Source organism: Neolamprologus multifasciatus, chromosome 7, assembly GCF_963576455.1.
Source record: "Neolamprologus multifasciatus chromosome 7, fNeoMul1.2, whole genome shotgun sequence".
Lineage (NCBI taxonomy): Eukaryota > Metazoa > Chordata > Actinopteri > Cichliformes > Cichlidae > Neolamprologus > Neolamprologus multifasciatus.
The window spans coordinates 66,095,003-66,122,481 of NC_140445.1; the positions used below are offsets into that span (position 1 = coordinate 66,095,003).

Genomic DNA, 27,479 nt, shown 5'->3' on the forward strand with positions numbered 1-27,479 from the left:
AATATAAAAATATAGAAATTAGGAGTAGAAAAAAATTCTGGAAATGATGGCCATCTTTAAAAAAGGTAGTCATTTTTATAATTCAAGTGGTTAATGAGGTTTGTTTTAATTAATTCTGGTGCTTATATCCACTTTTATTCGCTCGTTATCTGATGTGTGACATAGTTCTCTCTCTCTCTCTCTGTCATATTAAATTTAGATCAGCTGATGTCATGAGTTCCTAATCAAGATTATTATTGTAGCTGTATGAGATGTCTGCACAGATACACTGTAGCAAGTCCTGAACATGTCCTATCTGTCCACAAAGTTTTACACTGCCTGCCGCTGCTGTTCTGTAAGAGTTGTGAATAGCAAAGCATGATTAGGTAAAATAATCAGGAGCTAATGAGTCACACAAACTGTGTTCACATGGCAGTTTGTAATATCTACATATGTAACAGCCCTTCGTTTGGAAAAGGGAACGAAACATCTTCCTTTGGGATCTACCTCGAGTTTCTTTCGATGTTCCTTTTCCAGTAGGAAGGGCTTTCACTTCTCCCTGTCATTATACATGAGCGCATCCGAAACATGTCCGAACACAATTCCCGTTTTTTTAAACAGTTATTAATAAGGCAGTTTCAAAGAAATTAGAAAGAGATGAGGGAAGTGTGGGACAGGCGCTCAATACCAAACCTGCATCACTGTAACATTGTGGAATAATAAAATCCACAGCTGGTCAGAGGAGATGTTGTGGACAAACGTCCACAGTGACAGCTGCTGGAAATGCATCTTATGTTGTTTCTAAATGGGGGGAAATGCCCCCAGCAGATTAAAAAAAAAAGGTTTTCCTTCATGATGCTGATGCTGCTCATCCTGACTGATGGAGGCTGAGCAGATCTTCACCTCCGATTTTTGATCATCTGATACAGGATCTGCTAAAATTCAAAGCTTTGTGTATACAAGTCGATTTTTTCAGCCGTTCTGTGACATTTGTGCGCTTCTAAACAACCTTTTTAGGCATTTTTCATGAATGTAAACTCATTTAGATTTTTATTTGTTTCTGACATTTGAATCTGAAGCTGGTAGCCGTAACTGATGTTTGTGCTTTGTTGTGTTTTTTAATGACCTGATGGGTCAGCGAGATTTAGCAGAAAGCATTTTTTGATATTGTATCAGCATGTTTCATTTCAGCCAATAAACAGTTTGTGATTTTTGCGACTCGTCGGTTGGATGATAGTTTTCCACAAAGCTTTGCATGCATGTGGTGTTTTTTTTATCATGGATGAGCAGCTTCTGTCCATATTGTTGTTTTGGCTCACACATCTGCAGTTATTCAAGCACAGAAAAATACTGCCGAAATGGGGAAATATGGGTGCGATAAACAAATGACATGAAGTGATGTATGAGTGATGTTTTCATCAGAATTCAAATGTGATTCGTTGCTGTGACACAGTGGTTCAAACTGAAAGCATGTAAGAAAAACCCTTTTCATGCATGTTTCTGTGTCAAGATTACTGTTACGTAACTCAAGTGCTTGGCTGTGATTGGCTCTGATGCTGCTGTCAGAGATGACTCCTTGCTTCTTTGCATCCTGTCAATTCAATTCAATGTATTTATTTGTAATTAACGGATGAATCCAAAAGGTTTTGTCTCCAGCAGAGAGAGATGAGGATGCTGAATACTCACCTACTGACTGTTTCTTTTATTATTACAGATTGAACACCTTTGTTTTGTCTTTGTGTAAGATAATCAATTTCATAATAAAAATCGAATCAATTTTTATGCCAAATTAGTTTCTTTTCCTGATTTCCATCTTTCCAAACATCCCTCTGTCTCTTCTTTTTTATTTCAGTGGAAATGTATCCTGTCACTTCATAACATTTAAATAAAAAGGAAAACAAACTGATTTGATATCCAGAAAATTCAAAAATCAGCATTTGAAAATTATAATAATGAAATGTTTCATTTTATTTGTGTTGTTGTCTTTCAAATAATTAAATCTGTCGTCTAATTTTAGAAAAGCTACCAGATTTTAAGCAATCAAAAAATAATCTAATATATTAAGAGTGTTAATACATTCTTTAAAAATAGACTAATAAACATTTTCTGGATCAATTATGTTTGTAAAAAAAGAAATATATATAATCTATATATAAACAGTTTAAATACAGGTATATAGATAATTAATGTCAAACTAAATAGACGAAGATGGAATTTAACAAAATGTCTTTGTTCCATCACATGTGCAGGATTCTTGTTTCTTTAAAGTTTAAAACAAACATGATGATTTAGATCATCATCATTTACATCATGTCCCATTATTGTCTCATTCTGGTCATTTTTAAATCTTATTTCATTTGACTTTTAAAAAGGTCTCCTGTGTAGCCATTACTGACCTGCTGATGTGTGTTTTATTTTATTTGTCTCACACACCTCCAGAGCTCATTTGTCTGGCTTATAAAAGATTCACATGATGTTTTTTTCTTGGTGATTTTAGTTTGGGGTTCATGGGGATGTAGTCTGATTGGACAAATAAATAAAAAAAATTAAAACAGCTGTTTAAGGTATTTTCTGTTGTTTTAAAGCACATTTATTCGCATTTTCTTTGAATAAAAGTTGCCTATAAATATCTGTTATTTCTAAATAAATATTGGTAATAAAATATATCAAAGTTTTGTTATATCTGCTTTGGACTGTTTACACAATATAACACCTGCGATGACTGGCAGGTTAGAAAGTGCAGTGTGCCTCATCTCTGTTTAATTTCTCGCTCGTTTTTACTCCCGAGCTGTCAGATCTCAGCTGCTGTCATTTCAGAACTCAAGAGGAACTCGTCAAATTCCCCTCCGACACTTTTCTTGTCTTGTGGGACATTTTTTCTGAGCGTCAGATTCCCATCTTGATGTCGGTAAAAGAAGCAGATAAAAGGAACTTCGGGGCACCGTCATTATCGGCTTGTTGCTGCTCTTGTCTGGTTGTTGTGATGATTTAAAGTGTGAAATGTGCGCTGATGACTCACTGGCCGATCCTCGTTACAAAGACTGACCACGTTTCTTTTAGTGGTGAATTAAATGGGGATTTTTATTTTTATTTTTATTTATGAAAACAGAGAATAAATGATCCGGTGGGTCCTGAAAATTTGTTGTTTTCTGTTATTTTTATTTCGGTAAATTTCATAAACATGATAAATGGGGAGTTCCTCGCCGCTCGCTTCGTGAAAATAATAATGTTGATCAAATCAAACCGCCGGACTTGTCCCGCATCCTCGGGATGATTTATTTAACTTAACTGAGCCAAACAGTTCAAAGTTTGAGGCAGCACAAAAGATTGTTGCTCCGACAGATATGTCCTGCAGTGTGCAGCGCATCATTTTCAACAAACCTTTAAAACTTCGCTACTTATTGATCCCCCCCCCTCCCCCTCCGCCCCCTCCCGGGGTGCTTTTGCCTGCCCACTGTCGCACTCCTTAACGTTTCGAAGCTGCAGGGCGGGTTCCCGTTTTATTCTGGTGTGATAATTGAATGCTTCCGGGGAGAGAGAAAAACGCGCTCCTGCTTTTGCTGCTTCTTCTGAGCTCGCTCAGAGGAGCAGTTGGTGTCACTTTTCGGCAATAGAAAAAAATAGAAACTCATCTGTTGTGTTAAGAGAGTACATGTTGGTACTTCAACCGCGTAAATGCTGGAGTGAAGGCTGTGAAATGCTTTTCCACTGAAATAGATTCATGTTTGAGTCATGTTATGAGTCCTTTTTGGTTGTTGTGTGATCTGAACTTTAACACCATTGAATCGACTTCTTTTCAGCCTTCGTGTGTGGGTGGGATTTTCCCCCCACTTTTTTCAGAGAGTGAGATTTTTTAGGGATTGAAGAATGTCTGTGTGGGTGTTTGATATTCAACAGATCTAACCGCTGATTTTAATTAACGCCTCACCTGTAACAAAGAACAATCAGAATGCGTAATTGCGCACGGTTTGCTGAGCGCAGTTGACCTGTTTGGCCACATTGTTGCTGCTCGTTCTTATTTAAAACTGGCGTGTTTGATAAGAAATAATGCAACTTTGAATTACTTTGTCTCTTCTTATGCTGCGACAAGGATCAAGATCAAGTCAAGAACATATTTGTGAAGGTTTTTCTGCCTTGATGTAACTTAAAACTGTCCATTTTAAGTCATAAAGTGCAGATATTCGCGTTTTTAATTGAGAATATCAGTCAGGATCAAACGCCTTTATTCTAAATTTGGCGTTTATGATTTTTTTCTCAAGTGAGAATGATTTGTGCTGATATCCCTGCGCGCTCACTTCTTTCATTTCAGGCAGTTTAAAAAAACGTGCCAGTTTTTAGGGGGCACTAAACACATTTCACTGCAGACGCCAATGAAATCTGCCCAGTAACAATCGTACAGCCTCATTCGAGAGCTGAGGAGCTATTGGCTATGCAAATAGGAGGAGGAAGCAACTTAGACTGGAAAAAAAAACTTTAAAGAGACATTTCCACCACTTTTCTCACAAGCACTGCTACAGAGCCAGCGAGCTTCAGATGGAAATTAACAGCTCTAAAGCTCCGAGTACTTTACAGTCCCCAGTCTTCCCCTGATGCACTGATGTCTCGTTTCTTTCACGGCTCGGTCTTTGAAGTTGACTAAGAATGGGACGGGGATTAACATATTTACCCATGCAGATTCTCTTTGTGACTGTATGTGAGGCTAAATCATTTGGCAGTCATTTTTTTAATTATCTGCTCAACGACTTACATTCTCGTTTCCACCTGCTTGTTTTTCCATGTAAATGATGACAGAAGTCTAATTAAAAGTATATAAATATATATATATGTGTGTGTGTGTGTGTGTGTGTGTGTGTATAAATATAAATATATATATATATATATATATATATATATATAGTGAATTTTTTCTGTTGATATTATTTGTGTTGTGCAAACCCAGCGCGTCTCATCTTTGTGTTATCTTTAACAGAAGATTATGCAAAAGAAAAAAAAAGTCAATGCTGCTAGAAATTTCCTAGAAAGTTATCTCATAAACCACAAGCAGCTTTGTGGCGGCTATAAAAAAAAGTATAAGATGATGTGTGTCCGTCTATGCGCGCTGGCGGGTTCGGCGTCTATGCGGACGCGTGCGCGTGTGCGTGCGCGTGCATCTTTAAGCGCTAACTTGTATTTATGGCTGCTCGCCTAAAGTATCTACATGCATCACATCTGCACCAAGGTTCACTGAGTCCATTGCAATGCAATGAAAAAAGTGACAGACATCAATAAATGATTCTCTCATTGGCTCCTTAATCTGAGCTAATATACGAATTATTTTCACAAGAGGGCTCTTGAAGCACTTTATCAGCTAAAGCTGACTCCTGGAGCCTTTTGATGCTGAACATATTGTAACAATTCTATTTCCTGATTTTGTAACGATCATCATAAGTTCATCAGCATCAACGAGAATAAAAATGCACGCAGGACTGTAGCTGAATGCACTGTGAGTGGCTAAAAGCTTTAACGCAGCCAAAGGAAAAACTCTAATTGAACCCCAGTTAGTAAAATAAGGTGGCCATAGTCGGATGGTGTTATTCTGTGCTTGCCCCCACACTGCTGTGCATCTGCATCTAAAATGCATCAAGTTTGGTAAAAGTTGTCTCGCAGCAGGACAGTAGAAAGAGGCTGGAATGCAGCTTGTTGTGTCTATACAGAAGTAATGCAGTTGCGTCAGTGGCGGACGCAGGGCAGGCTAAATGCGCCTGATCTCAGGCAGCGAAAGTAGAGGCGAGCTGTGGGGAGAGAGGAAAAAGTTCTCAACAAGGAGAGGCAGGACTACTCTTACGGAGCCCCTGCAGTCTCGCTTTTTATGCCTCTAAAAGACTTTTCCTGCCATCTTTTTGCATTTTCGCTCTGCAACACGCCTTTGACGTCTCCGAAAGCGAAATCCTACTTTTTAACTTGAGTGAAAACACCAGCACCATGGAGCTGCTCTGCCTCGAAATGGACACCATCATACGAGCTCGTCCCGACGCGAATCTTCTGTGCGATGACAGAGTGCTGCAGCGCTTGTTGACTATCGAGGAGAGGTTTTTACCCCAATATTCTTATTTCAAAGGCGTCCAGAAAGATATTCAGCCGTTCATGAGGAGAATGGTGGCCACTTGGATGTTGGAGGTACAGCGAAACACCGAGTGCTGACAAGACATATTATTTCCGTGCTCGACTTTAAAGCCTCTCGATTTGTTTCATTTCTTTATCGAGCAATGGTTGAAATATTCCGAGGAGCACATATGACACACGACTCATATTTCCGACTGCTATTTCCTTATATTATCCGTCGGTGCCGTTTAACGCAATTTCTTTCCATTTTTAAAGTCCGATCGCTGCGTTTACGAAAGTGGCAGCTGTGCCATCGGTGACACCGGAGGATTTCCTTTATCTGCCTCACATGGTGTCCGCACATGTTGCCCGTTGATTGTTTGATGTTATTATTTTAGATGAATATTTTCATGCACACGTATGCAGTCCCCCAATTCAATGCTGACTTGCGCTGTATCGCCATGTTGGTTTTTATAGGAGCGCTTTTAAGAGGATTTACAGTGTCAAAAGCAAAGTAACAGCGCTTAAAAAGCGTCGGTAATGACAGAAGAGGGTCTTAGGTGTCCACCAAATACAGACTCGATCACAAAAAGCTTTGCGATCGCTTTAGATATCTGTTTAAATGTCGGGAAGGGCGAGGGCCTTATCGCTTCTTTTGGTCTCCGGTGACTCGCCGAAGATTTCTGTTCATTTGTTGACGATGCGTCAAATATTTCTGGTCAACAGGCTTCTCTAAACAATCTGGAGTCGTTCCTCTTTATTTTCATGTAAATATTGTCAGAATCTGACGCACGTGAGATTTTTAATTAATTTTTGAAATAATTATATCGGCTCGGCGCTGAGGCACGCCACACCAGCCGCTTGCGACTCGCCTCTTATTTTGACGTTTTCTTGATATTTCTCGCGCGTGGATACGGATAGGAATTGTCGGATATGATGTGGAAGAGTCTCCTGAACATTATGGTGTGAAGAAAGTCGCTCCAGATAATTTATTTCTATTTTTAAATATTTTATGAAAATATGACGACTGTTTTAAAAAAAAAGTGTGTTTCCGTGTGCTGCGCTTTCCTGGTGTTTTTTTTGGCTCGCTGATTGTGACTTGAATTCATTTCTTAGTGAATGAACTGCAGGAATGCGAGTCTATCGAGAGTATGTGTCTTAAAGTAATTTCAGTCTTTGTGAAATAATTTCTTTCGATTTATTTTGTGATGTCGCAACAGATCTGGGCTGGGCGCAAATTCTTGGCTGAGCCCCAACTATGTGTGTCATTGATTTTAAACGTGCTCTTATGTGATCACTCTTTTGTTTCGTTATTTCATAAAAGTTTTCTGTACGTTTCAAGCGCTGAAAAAGAAGTCACGTGTGGTCAACGTTGTCGCCTTGTGTGCTGTCTCCTTACAGGTTTGTGAGGAGCAGAAGTGCGAGGAAGAAGTTTTTCCCTTGGCCATGAACTACTTAGACAGATTTCTAGCAGTGGTACCCACCAAAAAGTGTAACCTGCAGCTGCTGGGAGCAGTGTGCATGTTTCTTGCATCCAAATTGAAAGAGACTCGTCCATTAACTGCAGAGAAGCTGTGCATCTACACAGATAACTCCATCAGACCACAAGAGCTGCTGGTAAGCGACAGTTTCACGCAGTTTGCAGTAACACATCTGCAGACTCACATTGTCACCATCAGCTGGTTAAACATATTACATAACTTCTTCATCAGAGCACGTTTGGAAGCCGGGATTTATCCGGTTGTTTCCTTCTTTAAAAGTTTCAAATGTGACGTATACTCCACATGGCGGCTGTTCCCATTTCTCTGAATCGTTGTCCAGGCTTTAGACATGAAAGGAGCTCAGCGCAGGATTGTTCTTTACTGTATAAGACCCTCAAGGCTTTACTGTAACCTTCCAGCCTGTGCGGTGGTCTCCATCGCCATCTGCTGGTAGATATTTTCACAGATCAGCGAGGTCATATTGAACCGGAGCCAAAGCTCTGTGTTCCTGTGAGCTAGAGAGGGAGAGACGGAGAAATTCAAGTTTGCCTTTTACAGTTTAGCTGGTGTCCAAAAATAACTGGATGCACACATTTGTGACGTGAGGTCACGAGTCACAGTTTGTGATCCGAGCTGCACGTGAACCCACAGAAAAACTCTGTCCTGTTTATTGAATATGAGCTCTGTTGTGCTGGCAAACCAATTAATTAAGTCAGCTTCACATCAGATAAGTATTTTCCCTCCTGCTCTGTGGTGCTACATAAACATTCCTCAGTAAACAACAGCCAATCCCACCCATGTTGTGAAAGAGGCCACATATTATGATTCAGACGGGCTGATGGTTGCAGGCCTGCCTCGCTGCCTGACTGGCGGCTCTGCCCACCGAGCAGACTGCCGCTGCAGCACATTCAAGTTCCCGACGAGCTGCTGTTGATTTGTTGCTTTGCTATAATTTTCTGGAATGACAATTTCATTTGTTTAATGAAGGCTGCGACTCCGAGCCAGCGTCTTAAAGTTAAACAGCTTATTTTGAAAAGAAAAAGAAAAAGCGCCGCTGCGGCTGAAAACTCGTATCCTCTGCATGCAGCTGCACTTGACAAAAAACCGTCTCTGACACCTTCGTGTTCAGACTGGAGACGAAGCCTGGGTCCTTGAACTGGTTCGCTGAGGCCTCCTTTCTGTGTTTCTGTATAAGGCGGTATTTTGGCTGACACGCAGATACAGGAAACAGATCAGCTGCTCGGGGCATGTGATCGTTTTTTTGTCCTCATCTTTAGTAAGAACTTCTTGTAAAGAGAACCACAATTTTACGAAGAAGGTGTGACCAGAGGAAGGCAGTAAGCAGAAGGAAGTGGGTGATACCAGATTGCCACCCTTGTCAGCATAAAGCATGTGTTGCAAGGTTTGTCGCAGCTATTGCTGTAGGCTTTGGTGTTGCGTACTGTCGTCGATGGAAACGCCTTTTAATAGCAGGAGGCTGCTGATGATCGGCGATGGACAAAAACGTTGCTGAAGGAGACGAGCTTCACTTTATAAACTCATCAGAAACACGTCCTGTTTTCAGTCTCTCAAACATCAGCAAGAAAGCAAAGCATGACGTGACTGACAAAGGTCACTTTGACTGGGCGGCCATATTGAATTGTCTCATGACCGAGTCCATGTGGTCGCTCCTTCTTAAAGGGAAAATGAAGAACATCCGTCCTCCCGGTCACAAGGCTGCAGCTTGCAACCAAACCGCTGAAAATTTTTCCCAAATTAGTCACCAGCTCTTTGGTTAATCACCTCCTCCTCTAGGAAGTGAAAGTAACAATGCAGTCTCAGAAAAGAGAACGCCACACCTAGTGTCCTCAGCCCGTGTTACAGACGTGCAGATGGACGAGCACGTGTCAGCACATCCTGCAAATGACAGACTCAGATTAATAAGAGTTTCAGTCGTTCCACAAAACACTTTATGTGGAAAATATAGTAACTAAGTGCTGCGTTGCAGTTAGTTACAGCCTCTGATGGGCCTCTTTAGGAAAGTCCCCACATGCCAGACACAAACAGGGAGGGAGACGGTGATGCCGGGTCACCTGGGTCGGTGATTGTCTGTCCCAGGCCCAGCCGAGCAGAGACTAATAACACTTAACCTCCAGATGCTCGCCGTGTCACATTAACGCACGTTTGGCTCAAGCGCACCTGGTTAAACAATAAAAGTGCACAGCTGTTGTTTTCAGCCATCTTTTCTGCTCGCTCTCTAGGAATGGGAACTGGTGGTGCTGGGGAAGTTGAAGTGGAACCTGGCAGCAGTAACGCCGAACGATTTCATCGAGCACATCGTGAGAAGGCTGCCGCTGCCCGAGGATAAGCTGGCACTTATTCGGAAACATGTGCAGACCTTCATTGCCCTCTGCGCCACAGGTAGGAAACGCTCGATTCCCTGCAGTCGCTGAGATGACCGCATCTGTTCCTTGATCTTTTTTCTTTCGTCTGTGCCAAACCAAACCAAGCGGCTTACGCTAGCATACTCTGTAGTGTTGTCTTTGCCATTTCTTCTTTCAGGGCCGTGTCAAAGTCTTCTTTGGAGATCTGTTATACAGCTAGCCTCACCTTCTTCTTCCTAAGAAAAGCATTAGTCGTAAAAGTGTCCGCCTCTTAGGTCTGACATCATCATCTGTCTTCTCCCTGCGGCCTCTGAAGTAACACTTCAAAGGCTGATTGAGGGGTCGAAGAGACAACCGGACAAGGCTGGAGGCAGGCAGACCATTGTCTTCTTACACTTGAGCCGAACGGTTCCCGTAAGATCAAACATGCAGGGAGGGATGAAGGAACGAGAGCTCATGATATGAAGAGAGTGAGGTCAAAGTGGGAGAGATGCAAGAGGAGTGAGGGTGTTTTTGTGCTGCCAAATCTGAGCCATGTTTTCAAATTTCCTACGTTCTTTCTGTCTCTTAACTTCACACGCCTCCACGCCCCGGCTGCAGGACATGATAGCGTTTGTAACAGGGCAGATTTCCCTCAGGTCGCCACGATCAGCTACAAAGCAGGCAGAGCCATGAGCGCCTTCCTGCACCGCTTCTGGACGCGCTCGAGGACTTTGTGCGAACGTTTACTTTGGATAACCGCACAAGTCATCCTTAATAATGCTCTTTGCCCCAAACTGCAGGTCACAAATAGGAATGCTAACTAACACCCCCCCCCCTCCCCACACACCTCCTTCTGCTGACAACATTGGGAGGAGTGTGCACAGTTAGATGAATAGACGTGAGGCGATCTCCTGCACCGATTGTGCAGAGTCTGAAGTGACGCTTCATCTTTTAATTCGTTCCCTGCGTCCTCCGTCCGACTCCCTCACTTTTCTCACATCTCACTTTTTTCCCGTATTCTTGCCAGAGGATTAATGTTTGGAATGACAGCGCGTCAGGGATCGGACCTATTCCCCGAGCAACGTTGTGAAAGACTCGGCGCGCACTTTGTCCGCGATTGCTTCAGTGAGGCAGTGGAAATAAATTTACGAGAATTGTCCTCCTGACGCTGTATTCACTCGCCGTCATCGGGCTGTTTATTTGTGCACACGCTCCGTATCCAGGCGAGCAGGAAGTGAGGGCAAAATGAGGAAAGATACAGCACGAGTGAGTCTTCGGTGCATCGGAGGATCTCTGGGAATGCGAGACCCGTTTGTGAAACGTTCCCAGCTGTAAATCTGGTGAGAATCCTCCTCGAAGGCGTCGTCTGAGCAAAGTTGAGAAGGTAAAGGCGCAGGAGGATTTCTCTCTCGGGATGATTTACGTTTACGAGCCGTCGACAGCGAGGTCACCTGTGGTCCCACTGCCGCCGCCCCTTTACGGGAAAAGAAAACGCGTAAAACCACGCTCTCTGTTCTCGAGAAAGAAGAAGAAGGCCTCTCGCTCCTAATGGCTCCTCTCTTTTGATGAAACAGTTCCGTTCGGGCCACTCGGTGGGATTTTGTCAGGTGGCGCAGGCTGGCTCTGTATTAATTAATAACATTGGCTGGTCCATTCAGGACTATGCAAATGGCTCAGAGGCTCAGCTAGAGACTGGGAGAAAGGAGACAAAAGGCTTGGCCCTTACGTTTCATATGCAGAGCCGTGCGAGGGTCAGCGCTGCAGGGCCACTTGATAGGAAACGCCGGTGTTTCCCTCAGGCAGGCTGCCGCATAATAGCCCAGAAACAAGCTCATTAAGGCAGATTATGAACCTCCGTTCGTAGACAGACACCGAGCACTCTGAGCTTCCTCTTCTATTCTTATTCAATCGAGTTAAAGTGGGAGAAAGGACAGGGTGCGCGGGGCAGACAGATGCAGCCCAACCTGTCTGCTGCCGTCGTTGAGCCCCGTCGTTGAGCCCCGTCTTCTCGCCGTATTGGCGGGGTGCATTTTCCTGTAATGGTATGCAGGGAATGGTGACAATGGTCACAGAAGCTGATCAAAAGAAATCTCTGGATCCGGGCCAGCAAGTCTCCAAGAGACTCCACACAATGCAGGTTTCGCTACAAGTTGGGATCTAAGTAATGAGCGCTCGTGCTTTTGTCTGCGGATATTTGATCACTTATTGCTGGTGTGTGTCTTTCAACTCCGTATGAAGGACTTGATGATTAACTGGTTAGTTTATCAGGACAACTAATGATTCACTAGCTGACAAACACGAGGGAACTCGAGCCGTGCTTACTTTCAACTCCACTTATTCCCTTTATTTTATTCCCAACCTGCATGTTGGGAATGTTTCAATTTAGCTTTTTGGAAAGCTTTCGGCCTCTTTGGCCTTTTCTGGGTTCTACGAGCTGCGTCTTTAAATCGGCGGCAGCTCAAATGTCGCAGCTTGATTCACAAGCCCTCTTTCTTTTGTTTTGCCTGTTAAGTGTCTCTAGTCCAGAGGCGGGAACGCTCCGTGTAGCTTCGGAGAATCCCCTCCAGCCTGGGCTCAGCATTGTAAAGATGGATGATTCATCTCAGATGTGTTCGATGAAAAGAGCTTCGCTGGTGTTTGTTTACATAAAATCCCCAACGTGTTTGATGAGTCAGAACCCGAACAAATTAGCCACCTTCTCCAGCGAGTTATCCTTTCCCTGCACGCTCCGCTGATGTGAGGAATCATGTCCGGTCAACAGATGAAGCAGGAAAAGGCTTCCTGACAGTGTGTGCCCAGTAACGTGACACAGGGTGAATCATCGAGTGGCACGTCCTGAGCTCGCCTCGTCACCTTGCTGTTTAATCAGCACCGCAGCAGAAATCCTGCGGCTGGTTGAGTCACGCCGGAGATCACAGACAGTTTGCTTCGGCTGCTACAATCATCCCAGAAAAAAGGTTTAGAAATCAAAATCTTCCGTGTTTTTCTCGGACGTCATGTGAACCACAAAGACTAATATTTGTGCTAAAGTAAATGTTTTGGTTCCAGATAGTTTGACTCAACATTTCTCTCAGCACACTGTCCCCTAATTTTTGTCTTCCTCTTTAAAGGCTACTTGATCCGGATGATCTGATATCGTCGTGTTGGTGTTGTTCCCAGATCATCATGAAAATGTTGTTCCAGGTTCAACATTGCAAGTGACCAATCGCATTATTGTGACGTTATTCTTTTGCGCACCAACCCATTCGTGCATTTATGAAATTCCAATGTTGCAAGGACAATATCAGTTCTGCTTAGCGTTTATTAAAGGGTCAGGGTTAGGGTCCGTTGATCGGCGGACAAAGGCGGTTTCTCGCAGCTTAAGTACAGTTTTTTGTTTTACGCCGGTTTTTCCCGAAGTCGCAAAAGTATGACATCACAACATTCTGATTGGTCACTTGCAATGTTGATCCTGGAACAACCTTTAGTGTGATGATCTGGGAACAACACCAACACAAGGATATCAGATCGTGCACTTGATCCGGCCTTTAAATGCTGTCGTTGGCGTTTAGTTCTTTATTTCCAAAGCAGGACGTGAACAGGAAAATTTAACTGTTGGATCTGATCCAAACTACTGCGACAGCACTTTGAGGTTGTTGCAGGAGCGATACACTAAACAGAAGATTGTTTTTGCTATTCTTATAAAACAAGAACCACTCACATCGATCACATCAGATGAGACTGATGAAGACACAACAGGCAAAGGGGGCGGGTTACAAAGCAGCTTGCAGATGTGCTACAACTGTTGGCACGCTAATGCAACTTTAATGGCGTGTCATATTATGGCAGTTGCCGAGTAGATGCATAGAAGGGTATCAGCTGATGTGAGCTAAACGTCTGACCTGTGGCTGAGCGTCACTTTGTGGCCCGTCTGCACCGACGCGATGCTTCTGTGAGAGGAGAACGGTGTGTGGTACCGGCTGTGCCTCGGTTTGTCCGTCAGGCACAGCCGAGATCATGTTTGCAGATTGTTTATTCGTTCTTTAACAACGAGCAGGGAATTCGTGGTGATTGCTGAGGTAACGATGGAGCAGCGTGACAGTATGATGGGTACAGACACTGAGTTACAACAGTCCAAAGGGTCAAAGGAGCTTGCAAAGAAAAGCGTCTGGACTTCTTTAAGTTGCTTGAAGACGTTTCACCTTCATCCGAGAAGCTTCTTCAGTTCTAAGGTCAAATGGTGGAGAGTCCCACAGTTTCACACCTTGGCTCAGGCGATTAGAGGATCATCAGGGGGTCCTTTTGTCCCTCTGTGGGGGGAAACTCCCACTGGGTTTAAATCTGGGACTCTCCACCATTTGACCTTAGAACTGAAGAAGCTTCTCGGATGAAGGTGAAACGTCTTCAAGCAACTTAAAGAAGTCCAGACGCTTTTCTTTCCAAGCTCCTTAGACTACGATGACCTGGATGACTGAGAACCTTCACAGACAATAGTCCAAAGAGACTTTTGAATGAAGCTCAGTCGATTTAATCCAAACTGTAAACGTGTTCGGGAGAAAAATCTCACTCCACATCTGTACGCTCCTCAACGCTGATGTTACTCAAGCCTGCAGCTGTGACACAGGATGTGCTAGCGAGAGGCTAAAAGGGCAGCTTAACATAAAATCCTGAGCAGGAGCGTGCAACTCTCACAGGTTTGGGTTTTTAGTTTGTTTCCAGAGTGACAGCCAGACAGGAAGCAGTGGAAAGGACAGAAATATCAAGTTGTTGTTCGTTAATTTGGCGTTTGTGGAAAAAACCCGGCGCGTGGGCCTCGGCCAGCGGTAGGTGGATTGTCTTCTGAGAAGCTCCACAGAGGTCGTTTTGGCTGAAACATCCTGTCACGCCAGTCCTAAAGAGATGTTTGCTTTGAACCTTAATCAGTCAACCAAACCCCGTGTCCTCGTCACGGCGCTCCCTCAATAAACAAGTTCAATAAGCGCTACATGTATAGGATACAAGAAGCTGATTTATCGCTGTGGAAAGAGGTCGGGGTAAACTTTCCAACTTTAATTAATTTACAATTTTAATGTGCGCGGTGTGCGTCGCAGCCACCCAGATGGAGCGGGCCACGTAGGGCGGGAGAATGTGCGACCGGTGGCCCGAGGATGACGTTTCGCGGGGTAGGAACGGGAGGGATGGAGGCGAGGGGGCACGGGGAGGAGAAAGGGCCATTGAAGGGGCTGAGAGGCGTGCAGGCCGGGCCAGCCAGCCGCTGCTCACAGGGAGCTTTCCATCGCAGGCGTCCCCACTCAGCTACATACACTGTTTATCCTCAACATGAATATCAATGAGGGCTCCTAAAATACAGCCATTCTTCGCCCCACATGCAGCAGCCACCAGGCCCGAGTGTCCGCCCGCATCGGCTGCACGCGCGCGTCCTTGTTCTGCTACAGACCTGTCTTGTCTTGAGTGCGAAAAATCAGCTTGCTGCCCACTGCCCGCCACTCAGCTCTCCCACAAACCAACATCTGTGCCGTGCGTGTGGGGGGGGTCAGTGTGTGTCTGCATCTGAAAGCACGCAGGCATTGTTTCCCGCCTGTGTCGCTGAGGTGTCGTTGCCTCGCCTGTCGCTCCGCGCTCGCTGCACACTTACAGTAAATCCTTGTATGCCTTTGTCGTCTCGGCCCTCTATAGAAAGCTGTGCTCTTACAGCAGTGATGTAATGCCGCGGGCCTTTGTGCGCTCTTTCCTCTTGGCTCGAGGTGGCCTTTAATAAATCGCCCCCTTGGCAGAGGCCCAGCGGCTAACACAGGGGTGTATAATAAGTTCATTTATTTGTCAACACTGAGCCCGCAAGATGAGAAAGCGCCTGGCTGTGCATGTTAAAAAGGCAGTGAGAGGCTGCCTTTGCAGCTATCAAAGGACCCACCTCTTTGATTCCCAATAAAAAAAAGAAGAAGAAAAATCTCCTTCAGAGCCATCGCACGCGGTTTGCTTTGCAATTGAATATAGCAATATGTTAATGTGCAGGCTGTTTCTATGCCCCCGCTGCTCACTCCTCTAACCCAGAGGTGGCCCAGGAACAGAGGGATACTTGCAGGGAGGGATTGGGGGAGGCAGGAGGTGAGGGTCACTGGAGGGCAAGTCTTTTCTTCTTCCAAAACTTCACAAGGGTCTGGACGCAGACTCGATGTGCAGCAGAGTCGTCTAGCGCCCCCTCCTCCCACCTCGCCTGCGACCTTCCCCTCTTTTCTCCCGCTCCGTCCATCGCTGCCCTCTTCGTCTTCCTCCCCCCCCCTGTCAAGCCCCCGTCCTCAAGTCCAGCCAGGGTCTTTGTGCAGCCTGTCTAGCTGAATTGGAGTCGGTGGCGAGAGGATGGATGCCGCGTCCCTCATTTGGGTGAAATGAGGTGATGACTCTGGACAATGGAGTCACACTCTTCTGCCTGCCCTCTCATAGGCCCGCCACTCTATTAATATGCTAAAAGATAGGAGGGCCGCCAATGCAAACCGCTGCCTGTTGTAGCAACAAAGACGGCGGCATGTGTGCCATTCACTCGCCGTCCAAGCAGCCATGTGTTACCCAGGAAGAAAGGTAGAAGTTGAGCAAGACATAAAGAGAGAATGCAGAAGGTAGTGTGTGTGTGTGTGTGTGTGTGTGTGTGTGTGTGCGTGCAGAGCAAACCTCTCCCTGTCTGTCTCACTGTATGCCAGTTGCCTTCTCGGGCTTCTGGCCCGTTCACAAGCTGTCTCATTTGCATTATGAATGACAGCGAGGGGAGCTAACAAGGTTATTGGTCTTTGAGACGCACGCCTGTGACCACACGTGGAAAAAGGACCTACAGCAGTGCGCATTGGCAAAGGCACTGAGCCTCTTTATTCCTTCTTTTCCAAGCGCTATGGGGCTTTTTTCAGCGAGCACACGATTTACTCAGGAGATGGAAGAAAAGGGGCCGGGCTGGGGAAAGGGGGACTGCATCGGGGTGAGGGTGGTTGCTTTTCAGCTCCTTTACAAGCCCAGTGAACCCTCATTATCCAGGCCCCTGGTCATTAGCGAGCCCAGCGTTCATAGCCGGTGCAATAGAAGGAGTATTTATTAGCTGACGGCTAGATTACTAAATCATACCGTAGCTGAGCGCGGCAAACTGAAACGTGCAGGAAAGAAACCAGTGGTGAACACATGCACCCACCTGACCAAAGACTGTGCTTCCTGACTTCATACGCAGACGAACAAACTCACATTTAACTCAAACGTTTTTATTCCTCTGACAGATTTCAGATTCGCCATGTACCCTCCATCCATGATCGCTACAGGAAGTGTGGGGGCGGCGATCTGCGGCCTGCAGCTCGATTCAGCCGACCAGTCGCAGTGGGGCGACAGTCTGACGGACCTGCTGGCAAAAATTACAAACACAGAAGTGGTGAGTTTACCTGTCAGTGCAGCTCGGCCATCAGTAAGTTTAAATATCCAGCGTGTTCCTAAGAGTTCACACTTACATCTGGAGTGTAGGCGATTTGTTGCCGAGTACGGATGCACCGATACCGATACCAGTATCGGTATCGGTGCATCGATACCGATACTGATATCGGTATCGGTATCGATACTGATATCGGTATCGGTATCGATACTGATATCGGTATCGGGGCCGATACTGTAAAATGTGTGTGTACTCATACTCGTAAAAGTTAACCGATACCATGAACCGATACTAACTTATTTCATTAATCAGAGGGTGGCTTGTCATTTCTGTTGTAGTTTTTTAGATTGGCCACTAGGGGGACATCCCGCGCTAAACAGGCACAGGGTTAGACGAGTGAGACTGACAGCTCCAGATAAAAAAGAGAAACTGGAGGCTGCTGTAGCTAGGCTAAACAAAATGTCAGCAGTGTGGAACAGCCAACTTTAACTCAGGTTTTGGAAAAGCGATGAAAAATGTCAAGAGAAAATCCACGGGCAGTGTGTGTGTGTGTGTGTGTGTGTGTGTGTGTGTGTGTGGTAGAAGTATCGGGTTTTGTACTCAGTATCAGCAAGTACTCAGATCCAAGTATCGGTATCGTATCGGTTTGAAAAAATTGGTATCGTTGCATCCCTACCGCTGAGTAATTTTAATCAGTATGACTAAATATTAGTGACTCTGCAGACATCGGTTACATGTTAACTGGTTACAGTGTTACAGTAACTATGATTCAGAGCTTAATCAGCTGTTTCCTGCACTGGAAGCTTTAGTGAACATTTCTAGTGAAGTGACACATTTAAGTCATCTTATCACCACGGAAACAAACAGGTTTTGCTTTTCTCAACTAATTGTGTTGTTTTTTTGCCCGACCAAACGTGCTGCTCTGCTGGAAAGCACACGACAAGTTAAGAAATGCCACGTTTGTCGAGGCTGTGTGTGCGCAACAGACTAAAGTTGAAATGTCACTGAGATTTGGCTTCACACGGGCATATTTTAGGGAAGATTTACTGCCAATTTGAATAAAAATGAGCACGAGACTGAGCTAAAATGTCTTCATTTAAAGAAACGATCGATATTTGTCTCGATGACTTGTCTTTAAAGCAGTCCAGCAGCTCCCTCGTGTAAAGGCTCCTCTAAGTCGCTGTGTAACTGACAGGAAGGCCGGTGAAGCTGGTGCAGTGAATGTTGCACCAGAGGATAAGCTACGTCAAACACAGGCAGGGCCCCTGCTAACGCTGAGATTCCTGGCTTTCATCATACACCAGAGAGGATTATGTCTGTCTGTAGCTCGCTGCTGCAAAGTTCTTCTTCTTTAGTCTCCTGAGGGTGAGCTGTGGAGCACAGGTCCACAACCACCACCTTGCCAGGAGTGCTGCTAATACCTAACGTGATGAAAACGTCTTTAGGTTGGTAATGGCAGACTTAATCTAAACTGTGTGCAGAGTGCACGGGGGGCGCGACACAGATCCGAGCATCGGCCGTGGCATGTTAAATTCTGCCTGAAAAGGAGGCAGAGGGGGAGGAGGAGGTGGAAGAAAGCTGTTGAAGTGTGAAAAGGACACCGAGGGGGTGTTGCGCCTCCCTCGCGACAATCGGGCCTCTCTTGTCTCCTCCTATGGTCCATAATGCAGCGCTGCTGGAGAGCATGGCTCCCTCTGGTGCGAGCTGTGTGAAGTCTCGCTCAGCAGCTGAGGAAAAACAAATAGTTGGCCTGAGCAGCACAGGGCCTCAGTGTGTTTCAGGCTGCTCCGTCTCAGACTCGAGGGAATTAAGTGGCGCTGCGTCTCAGCGATCAGCTCCTTACATTCCTGGATTCAGACAAGCCACGGCTCGCGGTAAACACGGGAGGAAAAGCACGAGGCGGCCGTCCTAGTTCAACATATAGGCTTTAGTGTGAACTGCCAAGCGAAGCTCAGGGTATTAAAAGATTTTCCTGAGATCCTCGCGTCAGGCTCGTGCACCACCAAAACTCTCACTGCACAGAGTTAGTCAGTTTTAATAAGTGGCGTCAGTCCTATTTACGCCCTCTGCCCGTCTCAGCGTGCAGGCTTCGGTCAAAGAGGAAATGCTGTGTGATTTTAGCAGCGACTCACCTTCATTTAGACCTCAGACACCAGCGAGGTGGTGCGAGTCTAAAAGAGTACGCGTAACGTACCCCGTGTGATTTTGGGCGACTCGTAGCCGCTCGGCCAAAGAGCCAAAATACGAAGGCCGAGCGAGTTTCGCCAACCGCTGCAGCTGCTGCTGCCAACAGCGCCGTGGCCAACGCCACCCCCTGGCACCCCGCTGGCATGTGTGGCATCCAGAAGCTGCGGTTTTCCAGTGGAAATGCGATAGGGCCAAGTCACCGTCTTTGGGCCACTGCAGGAATGCGTGTTGCCTCGCAAACACCTGGTGTGGCCTCGTGGGGCGAGCAGACGGCTGTGTGTGCGTTCGTGTGTGAGGTGAGCAGAAATGTTCAGATCAGTTTACTCTTGATTGATTAAAACAGGAAACGGAGGCAGAGGGTTTAAGAGCGCCGCTTCCCAGATTTGATTGTTTTCTCTCCGTCTTTCATTCATCTTTTTTCAGCCGCGGTCACATGCTCCGACACCGGAAACACATTTTCCCATTGCTCCCTTTGTTTTTTAATCAGTTATTTCCTGGGGACAAAGTGTAATAAAAGATGCTTTTATCACGATGGATCGTATCTATCAGCACAGCCTGTGGCGTCACCACTTGTGGTGATTCAGGCACGCGGCTAAAGAAAGGGAAAAGTCACATTTCTATTGTAACTTGTGGAAATTCAAGTCATGTGGTGACTTCTTATTTCCAGCGTCGGCCTCGGGATATTTTGTTTTCAGATTCCCTGAGATTCGTAGCGTCCCTGCCTGTGTGTGTTTCAGCTGTCTGACCACCAAATCCTCCCAGAGTGGCCAACGCTGTCTTGTGTGGTGCAGTCAGCAGTTAAAACACATTCCACTCTTCACACATTTCTTCCTTTTGGTTTTGTCTGTCTGCACGACTTCCTCCCGCCGCCTGTGTCACAAAGGCCGCCCAGGGATACAGTGCATGCCACGATTTGTCAGACTGTTGCAGTATGATGCATGTCTGGGGAGGGCAGAGGGAGGACGACGACTACAGGAAAGGATCAGAGGTGGTCGTGTGTTTTCCGGTTTGAGGCTGCAAATAAGATGCTTAAGTGCAACGCTTCATTGTCCGAGTACCTGCAGCTTCTGTGGAAACAGCACTGGTGTTTCCAGTAGTCGCACACTGAAGTCATTAAAGGTTCTCAAATAAAGCCCACGGGGCTTGGCGAGGGATCCGAACTGCCGCTCTAAAGAGCAGCGCAGACGGGGGGAGAATGTCTTTTAAGAAATGAAGGCGTGCATTCTTGCGGTAGGACACAAGCAGTTCCCTTACATGTTCGGCGTTTGAGTCCATTTTCTCACAGGAATTGAGATTTTATGACCAATGAGGCACATGTTGGTGGGAAGACTTTGCATGTGTGCATGAACACACCCCCACATTAGTGGCCACCCTCTGGAGGAGATTAAGGGACAGACTCTGGTGGGGTTTCCTCCATGTCGAAGCCAATGCTGAGGAAAGTTTGCCCAGAGGCGTGCAGCCCAGATCAGTCAAAAACTGGTCGAGTTAAGACGTCAGGGCAGCTCTCACTTAGCTTCTTTTTTCACATAGTATGTAAATCCTCTTCCTTCTGTTATGTGTCGTGCTGTTTGACCTTTGACATTGTGACCTTTTGCCACAGCTCCCTAAGAGCGACTCTGATGTGAGGGCCCGGTTCCTATTTCATCGAGGCCGCTGCACCAGAGGCTGTAACGGGCTGGACCGAGGCCATCGGGTTTAAATTAGCTGTAAATTTCTAAAGAATGTCTCAACGCTCCACAAGCCGTACACTTTCACCCGTCTTTTCAGTCATGATTCCCACTGAAGGCGCAGGTCATGCATGCATGTGCATGCACAGAACTAAAAGGACGGCTTCAGTTGTTTTTGAAGTGTTTTACCACCAGAGGGCAGTGTTTCTCAGTCAATCAGCTCTGCAAAGTACACTTGGCATCTTCTTCATGTGCGTTATTAATGGTTGGTCACCTGCACCTTATGCTACATGATGTCACTGTTGTTGTTTTGCAGCAACACAGATTTTTTTCATATGTCATCATATTAAATCTGATAATTAGTTTGAGCTCCTGGGACTTTGATCCTTTGAGCTACTTTAGGTATTTAATGACCCTCCTTAAAACAGTTTGACCTTTCTCTGACGCTAACAGCCCGTTCAGCACTCTTTTACACCAACCCCCCCTTCCTACCCCTGTCTTACTGCGCTGCACTGTCCCCTCTCTCAACCCTCTCCCGGGGAAGGATAAGAGGCCTCGGTGCTGCTGAGGAGTTTGTCTCCCAGGTGGATTCTCAGTTTTCCTTGGTGGCCTTTGATGGTGTAAGTCGATGCGGCTGGGTCTCAGATGATCCCCTGCAGGCGGGCGGGCGCACAGACTGGCTCTCGTTAAAAAAGCACCACCTTTGTGTTCCCACAGGAGGTGGATGTAATTAACATAGCTTTAATACTACCTGTGTTTTCAGCCGCCGTTGTCAAGACGACTCCTGTTTGGGTTTTGTGTGTTTTGGGGAACAGCAGAGGTGGTGGGTGGCTGGATGGGGGAGGGCAGAGGTATGCGTGCAAGTGTGTGCGTGCATGCCGGTGCATGTGTGTAGGCTACATGAGGACGATAGTGATGGTATTCGCTGCACAACCCCGGTGGGCTGATGTAATGCTCGGGTCTGTTGTTTTTTGGAAGCAGCAGCTCGAAAGTCAGCTGTCATTTAAAATCACAGCGAGACGCCGTCATCATGGCCGAAGCACTTTCTGAACAGCAGATTGATATTATAGGGCATAATATTTGTGTTACATGCTGGACTAAGCTTGATAGAAAATTCAAAGGTTTAACTTGTAAGTAACAGAATTTGTTTGCTCTTTAGTTTCATGATAAAATCTCGCTTTGAATTAGGGCTGCCACGATTAGTCGATTAGTCACGATTACATCGACTAACAAAATCGTCGACGACTAATTTAATAGTCGACTCGTCGTTTGAAGCTTTGTAAGATCACAAAAGACGCAGGAATAAGTAGTAGGATTTAAGAGTGTAATAACGGACTGAAACAGAAGATGGCAGCACTGCATGTACAAGGATGCCAGCTGCCGTTAAACCCCGAAGAAGAAGAAGCTGTGTCCCAGAATTCATAGTGCAGCCCAGCTCAGTTTCCAACAATGGCGGCAGCTAGTTAGTTTTAATATTACTCTTATTATTCTTTCTGGGTCACAAAATAAACGTTTAACATATTTTCAGGCGAGAATGTAGCTGTGTAAACCTCAAATATCTGCTCAGTTTATCAAGACACCACATATTTTCAAAAGCGCTCCGACGTTTTCGGAGACGTCTGTTAGCCACTAGCTCGATAGCTAGCCGGGGGCTAGGCTAACTAGAGCCGTGAGAACACCGGACTCCCGCAAATCGTTTTCAAACCCACCGCCGTCTTTCGCTACTCAGGTTAAACATGATATATAAGTCACTTAGATAACTTAAAAATGTTATTGTTTGGCTTTTTTTTCAGTATTTTATTTGTTCCTGAGTAAATCGGTTTGGCTGAGATTAAAGTTATAGTTTTTACACAGCTGAATAAACATCAAGCAGACAGCTGATTATCAGAAGTGTGAGATGCTGGAGAATTTACTCCGGTGTCCTGTTATATTTTAGATAGCAAGGAGTTTATTAAACTTCACCGAAACAATCTGCAAACTTCATTAAAATTTAATAAACTATCATCTTGTCTTTATTTTTAGTTAGCACATACCTTAAACACTTAAAGCTGTAAGCTAATGATAGTTATATAAGAGCAGATGCTGCTGGTGCAATAAGCTGTAGTTTTATGTCCAATGGATGATGATCTGATTAGTCGACTATCAAAATAATCGTTTGTGGCAGCCCTACTTTGAATGTGCCCGATCGTACCAAACTGGAACTCTGAGTTGATGAAGAAGCAGGAAAAACACACTTCCTTGACTTCAGATTTAAAAACTTTATGTAACCTCTCGATTGTCTTTTGCATTGCAGGATGTTCTAAAAGAGTGCCAGGAGCAAATCGAGCGCGTGTTGGTGAGCAGCCTACGCGAAGGACGGCAGCAGCAACAGCAACAGCAGCAAACTCAGAGAGGCCCGAGTGGGAAAGGCCTGGACGAGCTGGATCAATCCTCCACCCCCACAGACGTCCGCGATGTCAACTTGTGAAGCAGCAGAGGGCATCATTGCACAGGATTTACAAAAACAAAAATAGAAACCAACAAAAAAAACTCAATTTTCTTAAAAGCAGAAAAAAAGAACAAAATGTAAAAATGTTAAAAACAAAAGACAGCAATGCTTGCTAGTTTATTTTTGTGTGTAGATTCTCTGTTCTACAAGTCGAAAACACCTGCTCACAGAATAGATTTTCGATGACGTTATAGCATAAATGCATCAAATTTGATCCGAGATGAAGCTCTGTGATGCCTTGGATATCCAGAAGGGAAGCCAATCATATTTGCATTCTGCCTGATTGTATAGTATGATCTTTTAAGTTATATTTTAACTATAGATTGATAATGAGGCCGAGACGGAAACTATTTGGAAACTGCGGGATCACACAGGGCTTCTATCGCTGCGTTACGAGTACTGTCACCATTACGTTTGTGGCCGCTGAACGAGCTCCTCGACTGTTGTGTGCTGAGTGTGCGACTGTGGGTGGATCGCATTATCAGGGAAGACCCGGGATGATGATAATTATCAGTAGTATTAGTGATTGTTATTATTATTATCATTGGACGTATTTTGAAATGAATAGTAGAGATCAATAAGCTCCTTTTGTCTGGCTGCTTGTGCGTCAGTTTGTGGATGCAAGCGTGTTTTTGTGTGTCTGAGTGTGTGATTCTGTGTCTGTTAACGGTGATTCTACAGCGAAAGGCACTTGAATAAAGTCGCAGGCTTACAGTTCTGTATTTAACGACAGCGGAGCGAGCCGAGGCTACGTATACTTCCTCCATCCGTGGAACTGGGCATCTACGCTGCGTCACTGCCGTCGTGCATTAACAGTGTGTCGTGGTTCATTGTTCTCCAACAATAAACCTGTGTGTGTGGACCACGAGTGAGACGACACAGGCCGTTATCTTTCTCGGAGGTCGTGTGAGGCGTTTGGTTATTACTGCCGTTCCGTCGCTCTTTGCGATGACGTGTTTCTTGTGTCTGGATGGAGCGTGCGCAGCGTGCGTGGCACATGTGAGAGTTTTGAGGAAAGTTTCGTTCTTCTGCGTCGACGAGCGCAGAGCGAGATGAGCGCAGGCTGAGGGGGAGGCGCAGCACCGGGTGGCGGGACAGAGACGGTTTTAGTTTTTAGTGGTGCAGAAGTTTGCTGCTGTGTAGGAGACGTGGCGGTGTACAGCCAGTGGCTGGAAGATGACGAACAATAAAGCTGGTCCGTGGCTGGCGTCAGGACTTACGTCTTGTAACGGATACAACGACACACAAAGATGTTCCTGGTTTTCCGTTTACATGGAAATGACGAGGAAGTAAGACCGTACGCTGCCAGGTCACGCGTTGGGGAATCTTTTGGGGCGGGGGGTTGGGGGGGGGGGGGGTAGAGGATGACAATAACTGTCAAAGCTCATCTGGAGTACCGCATAGGGTTGTTTTCAACACCCCTGTATGATTTTAATGGCAAAGCACTTTGCAAACATGCTCCCCAGGAGATGATTAGATCGACGGTGATTGGAGGTGAATAGATGTTTCATTTTTTCCTCATTAGCCTTTTCTTTGGTTTACTTTGAAGGGCTGGTTTCCCAACCGTCAGTCATTTGCCTTTAAAGGAGGAGTCAAATTTAAAAAAGGCTTCCCGCGACGTTCCGTATAAGCACATTCCAAACAAAGAAACAAAGAAACAACATTCCCAGTCAAGCAAATTGCAAGTTGATTTAGATCCTGAACAAATAAGAGCATGAATTCACACAGCTTCCTGATCTGTGGGGTCGAGTCGATTTTCTTTTACAATGTCAAGAAATGATTTTGTTTTTACTTGAATTTTTCTTTCTATTTATCTGCATCACAGCCAGGGAGGCGGGGCGCTACCAGCAAGGGTGGTCTTAACATCCAGGTTTGCACATGTTCTTTAAAGGGCCATGAGGTTTGCAATGTTAAGATAAAGCAACACCTTTGTTTAAAAAAGAATTTGTGTGGCAGTGGTTGGTCAGTTGTTGTTTTCTTGTTGTTTTCTTTTCCTTTATGTTTGTTTCTGTTTATGGTGCTGGCTTCTGTAGCGCCCGTCCAGGCCAGTTGTCTGTCAGTGAACACATTTCCCCGGTGAGCTTTGCTGCTTCGAATCATTAGCAAGGGGATTCATCTGCCAGGCAGACAGCAGAACAAAACGTGGCTTTGTCACAGCAAGATGTCTTTGACTTCTTTTTATTGTTTTTCCATGACCATGTGTAACTTTGCTGAGTGTGAATGTGGGGATCGGATGATTTTCAGTAAAACTGAGCGATTTCATGACCCGTTTGCCAAATCGTCCCCCATCTGAATATTTGGTATGACCCCTTTATTTTGCCTGTTTTCCTGACGTAAGCTCTCTCCCAAACTTGTGATTCTTCCTGCAATATGTTGTTGCATATGTTCTATTTTGAGACCACATTTGTCAATTTGTGTTTGATAATATTTTACGGGGCGACCAGACCCACAAAGGGTTTTTCTAAGACTTAGAGATACTGTATTCCAAAGTGAAGCGAGGACAGAGGAGGACTGAAGACATCGACAACGACAAAAAAAAAAAAAAGTGTCAATATTTTATTGTATTTTTTGCGCTGCTAAAAGCTATGAATTTGTTTCATTTATACAAAAAAATAACATTACTTAGTTGTGATGTGTCACTTGAGTGTGCTGCTATTTTATAAACATTTGTATTATAATATAATTATTTTACTGCTTAAGAGATACATTCAGAAACCGAAGTAGATGGTGATAGAAGAACATGAAACGAGTATTCGACTGGAAATGTTCATTGTACAGTTTGACCGTTTGCTTAGATAGCATGTCTCGTTTTCCCCTTTATCTATTTTTGCTCTCCTTCTTCAGTCACATCCTGCCCATCGGTGATATTTCCGATACCTCAAGATTACTGGATTTTAAAAAAACGCAAATTCATCAGCTATACCTCTGCAGTTAGGGAGCCTGAAACGGAGGGGAAAGAAAAGAACGACGTGTTCTGTTTTAGTTGGAAAACGACTCGCTCGGTGAGATGGGGAAACCGGAAATATGCAAGGCTTCCACTTGGACTCTTTTGGAGGGGGAGCGCCGTGACGTTGCAACAGCTTCTTTGAGGATTTTGTACCGCAGATAGTTCGAGCATGTTCACTACTGTCCGTGTTGGTGCTACAGCTGACTGTGTGCAAGCGAGCGGCAAAAACAGCATTCCTATGATGGCCAAAGTACAGTTCTTGCTTTATATAACCACAATCACTATGAATGTCATTAAATATCGATTCTGTATGTGAGAAACGTGTGTTTTGGTCTAAAGATATTGTGTGTGCACCACTGGAGCTGACCTGTGGCATCCAGTCGTACGTTTTCTGGAAGTTTCAATGGTGCAGATTTCCCTTCAAATCGCCCGCTCCCCCTCCTCTATAACTCATGTCATGTACCTCAAATGTCTGTTGCACAACCTCTGTTCAATAAACGTCTGCTTTAAAGGGTGTGACACCACATCAGCTCACTATTTCCCCGGCCTGTGTTCCTTTCAGCTGTGTGTCTGTCTCCTGATCAGGACATTAGACTTTAACTGCATCAGTGATGATGATGATGATGATGAACGTTGCAGTTTCTGCAAATGTGAATGAACCTGTTGATCCAGTCCTGCATGCATAGTCACAAAACCAAAACGGGTTCTGCTCCTCCTCCTTTGGATCTGCTGCCGATTAAAAGAACCACAGCTGATGTGTGACGCAGTACCGTGTACGGCGTCTGAATCCTGTAGGGCTGCAAAATGTGAGGTGTCGTGCATCTCATGGATGCTTGAACTTGGATGCAGGGTCCCTTCAGGGAGAGATGGCAGAGGCGGGGCCTTGGAGCCAGTACCAGCGTTACAGTATCTGCTAATAAAGAGGC

General features: G+C 45.2%; 2 protein-coding genes across 3 annotated transcripts in view; one reads left to right on the top strand and one right to left on the bottom strand.

The window, feature by feature from the left end:
* The window catches only part of ferry3 (FERRY endosomal RAB5 effector complex subunit 3), a 231,544-nt gene that overhangs the window by 114,698 nt on the left and 89,367 nt on the right, over positions 1-27,479 (bottom strand). The window lies entirely within an intron of this gene.
* ccnd2a (cyclin D2, a) lies at positions 4,910-27,087 on the top strand. 2 transcript variants are annotated; one of them, XM_085166004.1, is made up of 5 exons: positions 4,910-6,135; positions 7,462-7,677; positions 9,782-9,941; positions 17,119-17,267; positions 23,412-27,087. In XM_085166004.1, the coding sequence occupies exons 1-5, from the start codon at positions 5,941-5,943 to the stop codon at positions 23,583-23,585; spliced, it is 894 nt and encodes a 297-aa protein (XP_085022130.1). In that variant the 5' UTR covers positions 4,910-5,940; the 3' UTR covers positions 23,586-27,087. The 2 variants fall into 2 exon arrangements, with proteins under 2 accessions (XP_085022130.1, XP_085022131.1); XM_085166005.1 differs by lacking the exon at positions 4,910-6,135 and adding an exon at positions 6,839-7,023.